At 39.4% G+C, this 14,035-nt stretch overlaps 1 protein-coding gene across 2 annotated transcripts; it reads left to right on the top strand.

The window, feature by feature from the left end:
* Window positions 1-430: 430 nt before the first annotated feature.
* On the top strand, window positions 431-13,957 carry LOC110846670 (uncharacterized threonine-rich GPI-anchored glycoprotein PJ4664.02). Of its 2 annotated transcripts, none has more exons than XM_022093502.2 (16): window positions 431-1,123; window positions 1,659-1,938; window positions 2,681-2,913; window positions 3,304-3,557; window positions 3,640-3,750; window positions 3,838-4,050; window positions 4,239-4,348; window positions 4,427-4,678; window positions 4,774-5,019; window positions 5,099-8,011; window positions 9,696-9,824; window positions 9,956-11,084; window positions 11,156-11,317; window positions 11,447-11,536; window positions 11,626-11,751; window positions 11,839-13,957. In XM_022093502.2, exons 2-16 carry the CDS (start codon window positions 1,659-1,661, stop codon window positions 13,508-13,510), a joined length of 7,920 nt encoding a protein of 2,639 aa, XP_021949194.1. In that variant the 5' UTR covers window positions 431-1,123; the 3' UTR covers window positions 13,511-13,957. The 2 variants fall into 2 exon arrangements, with proteins under 2 accessions (XP_021949194.1, XP_021949186.1); XM_022093494.2 differs by having other exon boundaries at window positions 9,693-9,824.
* Window positions 13,958-14,035: the final 78 nt, after the last annotated feature.

Here is a 14,035-nt window from a genome sequence, read left to right as displayed (position 1 = left end):
GATGGTCTCAACAGCTGGCCATGTTTTCGAATTTCTTCATTTGCCCCATTCGGAGAACCACACCCCCAAAGTAGTGGATTTTTGCCTTTCGCCGATGTTTCCCAGCTAATATCTCGAGACCCTGTGGACGGATTTCGATGAAAATTTTACTGTATGTATAGAATCGCATGGGCAACAGTTTCTGGTATGGCGTTTGGCCCTATATGCAATACGAAAAAGCCACACCCAAAGTGGGTGTGGCTCCTCAATTTTTTTATTATCGTGTTCTGAGGCCGTGAGTGTTCGGCATATGCAAAAATATCACTAAAGAAACCCTTAAGGACTTTTGGCCAAAAAATCAGTACATTTCGCTTAGTGCATTCTCCTCCTGTTAACCAAAACCAACATAACACGTAATACAGGAATATATTATACGTGTGTATGTCCACATGCATGCGTCGTCATCACCATTGGTCTTGCGTAATACTTGTACAAATAATTCATTTCCGACGAATGGGGGCTTCGGAACGGGAAAAAAAGTAGTGAGAAAAATCGGAAAAATCGGGAACTATATGTTTCCAATTTTTTAAAATTTTTCCAACGTACTGGAGAATTAGTAGGAATATTTTAAGGAAATTACGAGAGGATTGAGGCCGGATTGGAATATATTATTCTGGGTCTGGTGGTGGTGAGCGAGGAGGGTGTATAGAGTTCAAGCAGCAGTGAGTGGCTGAGTCTTGTGCTAAGCAACGAGGGGACACGGAACTCGCCTCAGCAGCACAACTTTTTTCACCACCACGAAAATACCAACTTGAGTTCTTTTTTACCAATATTTCAAATTTACTGACTGACATGAACTTGTTAATAATTCCAGAGGAAATTTAGTGGTAGTGCTCGCCTGATGTAGTGCAAGCTATATAACTTACCACATTATACAACAATTTTACTCGGTTGATATTTTATATCGCAGTGGTCTATTTATAGTATAGTTCAAGCTCTCGGTGGTTAGAGGGCTGAAGAAATTATCGGAATTTTGTGTCAATTTTCTCATGCGGAAGTACACGTGGACATGAGAGGATGACCATTTAGAACTAACTTATTTCCTGTGAATATATACTAAGTAATCCTGGTGGATCAGCTGAAGGTAAGACGACCGTATCACTATTATTTATTTTACTACTAGAAAAAATTGTGAAAAATCAAAAGATAAATCGTTTTAATAATTACACCAGAGTGAGCCTGAACCATGAGATAGAGATAGGCCAGATTTACTGATTCGTTTAATTGTATATGTATATAATAAAAGATAAGCTAGGGTAAAGATAAGTGGTTCGCTTGCAACTAGTTTGAGGTATGTAATTTGTGAAATAGATAATTAAAATATGGATACATGGGTTGATGTGTTAAAAAAATTATATAATGGGCATTCCGATTCAGAGGTATTGATGGTAGGCGCTAGGCAGGCAGGATGTTCATCATCAGCAGACACGTCATTTCCAAAAATTCAGGATTATTAGTTAGCTTGCACTTATCTCAAAGATGATAAGGTTGTCAGCCGGAATAGCAAAACAATGTAGATTACAACGCCATCTATTTTTATTATTGAGGAGTTGATGAATTGTAATTTGTGCAAATTTTTTATTGCATTGAAATAACGTGTTTATTCGTTTTTCCACCAGATGGCGGAATCCACTGGTGGTGACCTGCCGAAGACTGGGCCCAACGTTCCCCATGACACGCTTGGCACTGTGACCAGTAATTCTTCGGAGATTTGGCCGCAATGGGGAAGGTGTGTGGGGTGTTTTGAGACGGCGATGAAGAGCACGACCGACGGGGTCGAGAAGGATGCTCAAGAAGTGTACGGAGAGCGCGACTTTTTCATCCTCCCCTGCGCCCACCTCGTCTGCTCTCCCCAATGTTTGAAAGAGTGCGCCCGCACCCCCACCACGAGCGAAGAAGGTATGACTGCTAGTCTGTATTTCTAAATTTGGCGGTGCCATTAAAAAAGGACGAATCTGTGCGAACGTTTCTCAAGTATTCGACCTCACTGTATACATTAATTATAACATTAAAAATAGTACTTGTTTCCCGACCAGTTTTCGCATAGAACAAGTTATGCAAGGTAAATTGTAAATCCTCAATGGCAGAGTTGCATCAATGTCTAAATGGTTTCAATAAGATGAACCGCATTCTATTCAGCCATCTTGTATCATTATGAACGGTTGCATAGTTAGTGTGTGATGAGAGTTGTCAGTCTGGTTTTTTAACTGGATGACCATTTTCATACCGGTTTTTATGGATTTAGTTTTATGTCGGTTTTACTTCCTCTATGACTGATATACTCAGTTTAGAACATCACAATCAAATAATAATAGGTATATATATATAACAAAACAATCATATTATTTAAATTCATATTTATTCAAACTATGAAAAATATATCCATCTTGTTTTCTCAGTGACTATTCACATTCTGTCGCATATTCCCCTTCCACCTTTCCTAGGTTGATAGGGATTATAGCGTATAATTTTAGTACTGTGTGCTGCATACTATTACATTTATGTATTGCATAGTAAAAATCTCTGTAGGACGTAGAAAGACTATCTTACCTCATTTGCCGGGAAATAATGATCAAAACCTGGAATGGGATTTTTATCAAAACCGTTAAAATATGATTTTGCCTGTTATTCCCAAATTCAGATGCTGATGAAGAGAACTGTAACTCGAAATCGAGGTGCCCTGCATGTCTAATCATGTTTGTGGAAGCTGAAGTCATGCAGTCCAAGACAATCCGCCCGTTAGAGGTCATAGGCCGCGTTACCCCGCAATCTTTGAAATTGAAAAAGAAATGCCAAGGATGCATTCGACCTAATGCTCTTGCTGCCAAATTCTGTGAACAGTGCTTACTACCCTTATGCCAAATTTGTGTCAATGTATGTTTACGAATTAATTGCTCTTAAATTATTATATTTGTTCTTAAAAAGTGTTTTTAGCCCGAGCCAGGGTTCATGAAGGGATTAGCATGACGTAACTCTTTCGCAATTGCTAGTAAAGTTCGAAAAATAACAAGAAGATCATAAAGGATGGTTTCCCTATCTATCCACGTTGTAACTCACAAGCTATTTATAGCTATTCAATGAGGTTGAATATTCTGAAAGTTGACAGAAAGTTTAAATTTTTAAATTGGACAATTTGCAGTATGCATGATTGTAATGTAATGCAATTCTACCCTGGCTCTGACTTCTGGCTCTATTAATTTGCAATATGGGTTTGCATACCTGGGTTTAATTTAATTTGTTTATTTTTAAATATATATCTTTCAGCGTCACGCAGTAATGATTGACACAACTAACCACTCGGTCATAGATTCCCCCAATATTTTTGAACTAGTTTCAAGCTCTGAAGTTTGCGGTGGACATCCGAATTATAGGTTTACATCCTTCTGCAATACTTGTGATCTCCAATTGTGTCAAATGTGCAAGTTTGAAGGAAACCATGCTCAACATGACATTTGTGACTTGAAAGAATTTGCGCAAAAGACGATTACTGAACTAAAAACTCTGTACAAGGAGCATAGGTAAGTAGGAAAACAGTTACATTTTTAAATTCATTTCAAACGTCTTATCTATTTAGCGATAATACTTCATGTTATTTTGCAGCCAAATGGTTGATGGACTGAAAACTGCTCATCAGAATCTCTTGAAAAAAGTCAGTACGCTTGCGGAACAGACAACCAAAGTTAAAGCAGATACAGAAGTGTCCGTTAACCGGTAAGTAATAATTGCATTTAATTCAATTGAAATGTTGTGTTGACACAAGTGTGCTAATTATTAAATTTGTTTTGTGTTGTTCTTTAGTATCAAAAACTTAATCGATCAACAGGGACTTGATGTTACTGAGGACATTGTTGTTGCAGTTACTTTCAAAGTATTTCGAATTAACTTGCAAAACAAATGCTACAAGAGCCTAATTAGTCAAGCTCAAGTGTTTAAACTTCTGAGCAAGATATTTGATTTTGGATCTGGACCACTGGTCCAAGACAAATTTCAGGCTACCTATCAATTATACACGTAATAACAATATATACGCATATCTAGATATATATTTGTTACTTATTTATTGCATGCCAAACGTTGAAGACATTTTATTTTTAATTTTCCCCAAGATTCCTAGACTTTCTAAGATTCCTAAACATACTAAAAAGTCCAGGAATCTTGAATTTGGACGCATTAATATTGACGTTTGTTGTTTGTCACAGTTTAATGAAGCAGCAATTTAAATACATAAAAGCAACCACGGCCAATGTCATTGAGAATGAACCTGTGGGGAAAATTGAAATCAATACTGATCATCAAGCACTCTACGAAGGTACATAAATCTAACAAGTAGTAACACTTGACTTAAGCCATATCACTACTGTTTTAATATCGTTAATGTGTATAACAGCTTTGGAAAATCTGGGAAAGCTTCAGTTCTCCTCATCTCCAGCACCCTCTGAGTCAGAAAGTGAAGACGTCAACTCCGTTGAAAACACGCAACCAATTGTAACTTTGGGAGATGACGTTATCCCTTCGATATCACATGGGTTACATCAAGGCCTGCCGCTTATCGAGAAGCCCCCTCCTGAACAAGTTAGGAACGAAAGTTCTATCGAATCATCGACATTATCTCATCAACTACCTGCTGAAAAGAAAGGAGGTACGTTTGCTTACAAAACTATCCTGAAATCGAATTAAATTAAATCCGATATTTGAAAATAATAACAAGTCTATTCAATATGTTTATATTTAAAGATATGTCGTCCATTCCACAACCAGCCAGTGGTAGAGCAAACAGTCAAACAGTGGCGTCACATGGAAATACCTCTGAAAAATTTATTCAAAACATTGTAGCTGATGTATCAGAAGCAGATCGACATACAAAAGGTGCAGAAGTACCAATTGCCTTCTTTGTTGAGGAAGAAGACGATAGCGACGATGAAATGAGAAAGATAAAGGCTGAACCTGTCGATTATGAAGACAGAGATGAAGAACCACCAGGTACGACACAATACCATACGTTGCACGGTTACGTTTTCTTAAAAATTTACAAAAATTGATGTTTTACCTATTTTCTTAGATGATGATGAAAATCAAAACGATGAGGAGGACGACGCTAATGTGCTAATTGTTGATAAAACGTCGGAGAACGAAGAATATGCTTCACATAACTCTTTAGTTCCATTCTCCCAGTTGCAAAATGGTTTTACATTTGGATCAACACCAGCTTCCGCTTCCTATAACTGCCGAAAGGGAAGCAACACATCCGAAGATAATCATACTCACAAAGAATCGATGAGGGAGTCGGCTAAATTTATCAGGAGCATAAAGTGTGAGCCCGTGGATATGACAGACTCGGAGGAAAGTTGTGACGTTGACATGCAAGAAGGCTACACCAGCCCGACGCCATTAACACGAAAGACAATTCCAGAGACGAAAACAAAAGGAATTGTTACGAATGTTCCAACAATTAATAATGAAACAATGATCTCATCAAACAAAAAAAAGCGGAAAGCCTCAAATAGTGAGAATGAATTTATTCTACCAAACATACCTTCACCCTTTTCAGACGACACGACCGGATCGGATGAATTCTTTAAACACTTTAACCCAGACTTTGCCAATTCACCAGAAAATTTCCCGGAGCCCACAGAATTTTTAGACCCTGAAACTGGCATACTTTTTCAAAGAGACGTTGGGTCTGCTGTTGGAACCCATGAGAAAAGTGAAAAGCAGGATGATGAGGCGAATGAATCTTTAACGGAAAGCCAGCCCAACGATACGAGTAATAATAAAGTAGACGATACACGACAAAGTTCGTCAAACGACAGCAAGGACGATAATCATCTAGTCCAGAAAACTCAAACGAAGATTAATAGCATCATCCGAGCAAATGATGCTGAAAGTAGGATAGAGTCTACAAACATTTTAGTTTCACTTCTTGGCAAACGGTTAGATCGTGCAATCAGTAATCAAACAAACATGCTAAGAGAAACTCCAATTATTGGTTCCACACCGTTATCAAAAGCTTCTCATTCCCAAATTATTACTGGAAACACGAATCAAAAACCAATCGATCTAAATGAGACTGCAAAGAATAGCAAAGAGCTTCGTCAGAATAACATTTCTAACCCATCGTTGCCAATCTTCAAGGAAGTAAATGGCTCACTTGAACTTCTCAAGAACAAAGTTGTTGAAACTCCTCCACCTCCAACACCAATCACCCTATCTCTCAAAAATAAAAACCAGTCAAAACAAATCAGTCCAACTTTTCCTTACTCCGTGTCAACAGATCTCTTGAATTTTGCTAAAAAACTTGATAGTGAAAAGACTACCGCTTCGTCCTCTACTGTTTCATTTTCAGAAGACAACGGAAAAAATGTTCCCTTGAAGAAAACTCCATTGCAAGGACAGATACTAGAAGCTAAGATCTCCGCATTGTTAAAGAAGCCAGAATATAATGGGCAAGTAACGTCCAACTCCTCCAAAGAATTACATCAGCAGATAGCACCAAATCCAGTTGGCTTAAATTCAATTGTTCTAGCTCATCACTCACCATTACTAAAAGTAGCACCTACTCCTATTCTTCTTCACACCACAGTAGGTCAGACCATTAGTGATGCCACAACATTGACGGAGAGAAATCAAGTTAATACTCAAAAGACGCCAGTTACCGTCACCACTACACTTTTGAAGACCACCGCTGACACTCCCATAGTCCATATTGCTCCTCAGCCTCCTCAGGGACTGACAAATGTTGTTGCTCAAGAAGGAGATTCTGGGCTCAAAGCAATTCCAACCATTCCAAATGAACTCGTTCCACTTCCATTAGAGTCCATAACCATTTTAACGCCCTCAGTTACTGCTCCAAAGATTATTGGTACTGTCTCACCATCAACAGCTACATTGCCATCATCCTCATCTGCAACAACAACAGCTCAACCAAGAATCACTTGGAATGAGTCTAAAGAAAACGTTGACAACTCAAATGGCAACGATTCAATGGTTAACAAATCGAGATCTAAATCTCACATTCAGAAAAACGATAACGCCCCTATCGTCCCCATCCGAGAGAGCGCATCTCGCGTGCATATAGTACGAAGAAAAAAACATACTGGTAAAACCTATGCCAACGTTGAAATGCAGACTGATACACCGTCAACTCTTTCAAAGAACAAACCTGCCGCACTTTTAGAAATTATCAAAACTGAACCAGGCTCATTCATAGATCCAACGAACATGATCTATTTACCAGCCGGAACGGTAACCACAAGATCAGCTTCACCAAGAGTTAATCCCAAACCACCACTAAAACCATCTCAGCCCCCTTCAGAGCCAATCCCGACGGAAATGATCAACAACCAAGTTGTGATAAATTATAACGAAACAGAAAAATCGTCGAGAACATCGGAACCACCACCGATTGTCAAAAACTTGTCTATTGAACTACCGGTGAATCCAGAGTTTGGAAATGTACAGAGACCATCAGTAATAATTGAACCCACCAAGCAGAAGGAAACCATCCTCCAACAAAATGGGTCAGATCCTACCAAATCAATCAATTTGAACACACAGAGATCACTTGGGACGGAAAGTAGGCAGCAACGCATTACAGGAGCTGGGGACCAAAACAGAATCATTTCCAAGGATGTGTCCATTTCACGAGTTGTGACAAACAACAACACCCCTACCACGTCCACTTTCGAAATGGGATCCAACCCAACATTTGAGAAAAATAGCAACACTTCTCTCCTCTCGGTCGAGAAAGTCTTGAGGAAACCAGCAGAGTCTCAACTCGTGCAAAAGTTACTACCATCAACTAACACAAAGGCGACCGTCCCCCCTGTGACCAGCAACTCGGCCATAAAAATGACTCCATCATCTTCAGGTACAAAACACCAGGAGAAACGAAACTCGATGCCAAGCTCAAGTGGTCCTATCGTGACTCTTAGACCTGAGAATGTTCTGAATAAACCAACTGTTGCACAGTCAGGTGAGAAATTTCTCAAGCATCTTCTCAATTAAGTAGTTAATTAGTAGAGTAGTTATATCAAAAGCTCGTACGGACCTTCCTTTCTTTCGCGATCGAAAGATCTTGTCATGATTGTATGATTGTACCTTCTGCATCTGAGCAATTGTCATCAGTCTCTTTTTCCATGCCCAAAACATCAGAATTTGGTCATAATTATTTTACCACATTAATAAGAGAAGCATAAAAATAATTCGGGAACTTTCGGGAATTATAAGTTCAAAATCTCGAGTTAAGGGGTTAGGATTGGATAAAGTTAAAGTGTGCTTACTCTCTTTCTCGTAGACATTTACATATCGATACAGAAGAGGCTCACAAGGGACACTCACGACCTGTCGTTTGAGTCCAGGGTACCCACTATGTTTTTTAGAATCTACTAGGACCCCAGATGAAGGATTCATTCATATTTCCGTGTAAAACTAATATTTGGCGTCGTGCCGTGGCGCCAAATATGAATTTTTAGCCCGAGTCAGGGCTTATGGAACCGTCATGTCCGTCCGTCCGTCCGTCCGTCTGTCCGGCACGATAGAGCCAAAACGGCTGAACCGATTGACTTGAAATTTTTACCATATGCATATTGGACAAAATTAGGAAACGAGTTCGAAGATGGGCGAAATCGGTCAAGTGGTTGACCGGTGGGGGTGATCGGAGTGGGTGGGGTATTATGCACCAAAATTTCAAAATTGTCGTAGAAAGCTGAAATTTGGTACAGAGGTTGCTAATGGCTCCTAATAGATAAAAATGACTTCAAGTTAGAAAAATTTTCATCTTGAGGGACCCTACAGGGTTACCCATACCGATTTTTCAAAATCGTCATACCAAGCTGAAATTTGGTAGATAGATTGCTAATGGGTCTTAATAGAAGAATATGGCATGAAATTGGTAAAATTCTTATCTGGAGCGACCCTATGGGGTGACCCATACCAATTTTTAGAAATTACTTTAAAAACATTAAATCTGGCACGGTTATACCTAATGGCTTCTCACGAAAGGATATGAAGCTAAAAGTGAGCAAATTTTAACCAGAGTGACCCTGGAGGAGTCAGTGACTCTGTCCCTGACTCGGGCTATATGGAGTCTGCACTGTAGGTTTTTAATTTTTGAAACCGCCATAACTTTTGAAATCCTGGACGGATTTTCAAAATTTTTGGCAAAAGTCATGACAAAGAGTTCAATTTTCTTATCCCATGAAAATTTTTCCAAAATTATGGCTTTTGACTTTTCGCAAAATTTCGTAATTTTCTTAGAAATGGGGGTTCGTCGAAAAAATGCTAAAAATATTTCCAAAATTAGAAATTTTTTTTTCCTCAAAAATTTCGACTTTTGTGATCATTTTGAGCATACAATGTTGAAAATCCGACATAAACTGCAAAAGTTATTGGGGTTTGAAATTAGTCGAAAATGCAAAGTTTTAAGTTTGTCGCCCCGGCACGACGCCAAATTGGAGTTTTACACGGAAATATGAATGAATCCTTCATCTGGAGTCCTAGTAGATTCAAAGATTCCTAGTAGATAAAAAACATAGTGGGTACCCTGGACTCAAACGACAGGTCGTGGGTGTCCCTTGTCAGAAGTAATCACAAAAGGACGGGGCACTTTTAGTAATAATAGCGTATACAAATAATTAACATGAATTATTTTGCAGTAGAAATCCCTGTCGCATCGCAAAGTCGAGTTTCTTCAAACCAAAGCAAACCTGATCCGGGAGGAGAAATGAACATTCGACCGACCTCGACAGCATGTTTTTATGGGAAGCCTCTCCCACCAACTGCTACAGGTATCATGCCTCTGTGATTAAGTGCAATGAAGTGATGAAATGTTGAAAATATTTTTATAAATAAAATCAGAATTTCAATTTTACAGCCTAATCCTAGCAATCTAAATCACACCCCTCTTATGTTAACTTAGGAATGCTAACACGATGTCCTGAACCCATTGGCCAACAAGATCTAATTGATCGCTTGCTTCCAAGGAAAGGTCAAATAGCTAATACTTCTCCGCCCATTCAACAGACTGGTGTAGGGAACAAACCTGGTGAAAGAGACTTACTTCTAACAAACCAGCGGATAGAGAAAGTCCCACGCCTCTCACCTTTCCAACTACAAGAAGCTCGGCTCGTTGCAGGAAACCAGCAGTTCACTACGTTGACTCGTGTTGAAATTTTACCACCCGGAAAGAAACAGCAACCTGTGACCACAACCCAAATCAGCAATATCGTCCAACAGCCGTTGGGTCCACAAATTTCTAAAGTGTTGTCAGCAACTGCAAACTCCATAGGTAAAACAACAACCCAGCGGTCTCAACCAGCAGCAGTGGTTTATCCCCAGCGTATTCTGTCACAAGAAACTCAACAAGAAGGAAACAAAACTATTCCACGCATAATCTCTCAACCTAGAAAGTCTACAAGCGATGGTCTTTTGAAATCGTCGACAATCAGTACATCAAATTCTTCCACTACCACCTCTGTAACAACTACTGCTGCTTCGACCTTTAGCACAATACTTCCCCAAATTGTAACACCAATAACTTCAAAAATCACGACTACTATGCCTCGGATTATACGACCTGTCACCGCTCAAACTACTCCTCAAGCGCCTACGGTTATTGTGCCTCAGCAAGTCGTCGCATTGCAAACCACCGCATCTGCCCAAAGCGCAAACCAGAAACCAGTCACACAAATGTCAACTTCTGTAGCCCCTCGCCCCAGCAGCCATGGTTCATCCATGCCAATGTTTGCAGCGTCAACCTCAATAAAGTCTATGAGCCTACCAGTGTCAACATCAACTGTAGTTCAACAAGTTGCACCGGATTTAGCAACAACAACTCCTACGTCAGTTATTCCTTCCAGCTCGACCATGCTTAGCTTGTCCACATCTCTTCTACGACCCACAGTCCAGCGAACATCAAAAGTTAGGCCTCCAAAGAAGCGCAAACGGAATCGTACTACGCGATTTTCAGGCGATAACGAGGAAGATGAGCTTGACGACGCTGCGAATTCAGACACGAGCGACATGAGCTACAGGCCAAATTTTAAAAAGTAATTACTAATCATGTTAATGTATATCATTGTTTAGAGAGCACTCTCTAATTCTGTGAATAATATAATAGGAAAAGAATCGAGACATTTATGCTTGAGTCTAAGCGATCACAACGGGAGCGAAAAAAGGTGGTACACGATGGATGCGTGGATTCGGAAGAAGCGATATCGCCTTTTATAGCGGAAGCAAAAAACGAACGAAAACAGGATTCGTTAGAAGTTCCGGAAAGACCGTAAGTGTATTATCTATCTCGTATGTTATTATTATTAGGCACAAGAAACCCGTGATATAAATATTCCTTTTAATTACCAAATGATTTTTGATTTGATTTGATTAAAATATACTTTATTTATACAAATAGGAGACGAGCAAAATCAGATAGAATAAGTTCTCGTCCAAGAACTTCGTATAATCCTATTAACGAATCTGATTTAGGACCAACTCAATTATCGTAAGTAATTAATTAAATATCACTTTAAATGACTTTCACATGCTCTATCCCTACTTTTCCTGCTAAACCTCGTGTGAAATTGATTTTAGAATTACTGCTGGGGAGGAAGATATGGATGATGAGTCTGAACCAAACAAGACACAATCAAGGACAGAGAAGGAAGGCAATAACTCTAAAGGCGGATCACTTGTTGGGAACAGAATTGGTCTTAATTCGTACGTTAAGATCTGTAGCTTATTTAATTTATTATAAAAGTAAATATTAGCGGAATAATTGTATGTTTTATATATTATTAAATTCAGGTTTCCCATTAGAAGTTCGTCCGATTCTGCCAATAAATTAGTCCCTCCGAAAAAGAGGATGCGATTTCCATCCGATACAATAGTAAATGAAAGCGAAAATACACCTAGTCGCACTACTAGTAGTACTGCTACTGTGTCTATTGCTGCAGCTGTAAATACTCCAATAGTAGTAATTACTACTGATGTGGTGGTAATTCAACAACCTTCTGGGATGCATTCGCCAATTCGGAATCACGAAAATATTTTAGAGGTGGTTGGAGAAGAAGGGGAAAAGAGTAAAGTCACATCTTCGCCAGACAGAATGGAATGCGCATCCGCACTTCTCAGGCTTTCCACAAGTACGAGAGTACCTGCTAATGTAGTCACTCCCATAACATCAGCACAACAAACACAAACTGCTTCACCAATTACATCAACAGGAAACAGTAACATCACTCAACGTACGTCCAATGATGATGTTGATGACTCGACGTCTAAACATACTGAAGAAGAAAAGCAAGGAAACGGGGCTGAAAATGTATCAGTCAATTTACCTGCAATTAATGAAGACTCGACTACTACTACCCTTGTGACTCTTTCACAGGTTCAAGATGGTCAACGGACTCCTCTAAATTCTAGCTCTAGAACTCGAGAGGTTGAAAATATCAAAAAAGGTCCACAGTGTCAAAATAGGATCTTTAAATCAAGGAATACGCCCAAACCAAAGGAAGCTTTGAACAAGTCTGCATACAAAAATATTTATGGTGAATTATTTGGGGCTTCTGGATCTGATGGTGATTCACCAACTCGTGACAAATCAAACAGTAATACGTCGCAAGAGGTTCCAGTAGTCAAGCGAAAGCGCGGCCGTCCAATTGGTTTACACAAGAATTCTGAAGGGACCCAAAGGGATTTGCGACACGCTTCTCCCCAAAAAACTCCTCCTATTAAAAATGAAATGCAGTCACCGGGTCGAGATTCTGACTACGAGTTTAATTCTGAAGATGAAGTGGCTCCACCATCAAAATCTCCCCAAAAACAAGATGGTTATGATTATGATGATCGCCGATTGAGTACACGCTCAGCCTCCTTTGAGTCACGTGAAAGATCATTGTCCTCCTTAGGGACCATAAGTCCAACAAGTCGAACTAGTTCACCAAGAGGGGGTTCCCGTTGGTCCTCTCGAATCGTACGGACTAGATCACATTCGATAGAGTCATCTTCTCATAATCGTAAAACCCCGGTGAGTCGAGGTCGCACCGAGAGTCCAAAAGCTGCAGGATCCCCCCACAAATTAATTCTGACAAGAAGCAAAACTCCCACTTCTCGTCCATCAAGTCCATTACCGAGTCGGTCATCCACTCCCGGCAGCGTTTATAGTTATAAGAGCAGCCCTCGTGAACAGAGCCCTCGTGAGAAGAGTATGCACAGAATGTCTGGGGGTAGTAACAGGCGAGGGAGAGGGAGAGGTAGACCAAGGAACAGCCCTGACATCCCTCGTCCCATGCCTAACCCAAATTTGCCACGACGAGGGCCTGGTCGGCCCCGAAAGCATCCTCAAATGGACCGTGCATCTACTGCACTTCAACAGTTGCACAATCTATCATCGGACGGCGATGCTCTTTCATTCACCAATCAGTTTACAGTCGGAGAAGAAGAATTAACTAAAGGTGTTGGCCCATTATTGGGTTAAACTAGTTGATTAAACGAATTTTGCTTGTTTAAAAACCAAGTTGTGCATGTTTTATATGCAAACGGGCTTACATCACTGCATTTAAATATTTATATGTATAAGGAGTAAATCATTTGTTCTTATTTACGAACTGCCCTGTGTATACACTCACTTAGTTTCTGTTGAAATCCTACTTTCGCAGATATGTCATAATAATGATTCCTGATAATCATATTGTTAAAAATGTAAATTACGTCCTCTACTTGAGAACTTACACTTCTGTGATTGTTATGAAATGAGTGCACATCTAAATAAATGTATGTAATTTTACTGAATAGATATGTCATTATAGAATAAGTTGTTGTTCTAAAATCCTATATTTGTGGTTTAAAGTTAACCAATAAAATATATTTCTATTTATTTATTTTACTATAAAATAAGAATAAAATTGTACCCAGGAATTGGATATATACGTTTTGATATTTGTAATGTACCTGAATTTGTATCATTAATTGGAGCACACGCACGTACTTAAAATTACTGCAC

This window comes from Folsomia candida, unplaced genomic scaffold (genome assembly GCF_002217175.1).
Source record: "Folsomia candida strain VU population unplaced genomic scaffold, ASM221717v1 Fcan01_Sc001, whole genome shotgun sequence".
NCBI classification, from domain to species: Eukaryota; Metazoa; Arthropoda; class Collembola; order Entomobryomorpha; family Isotomidae; genus Folsomia; species Folsomia candida.
Note: the sequence above shows the minus strand (reverse complement) of the source record. Positions and strands in the feature narration are given on the sequence as shown.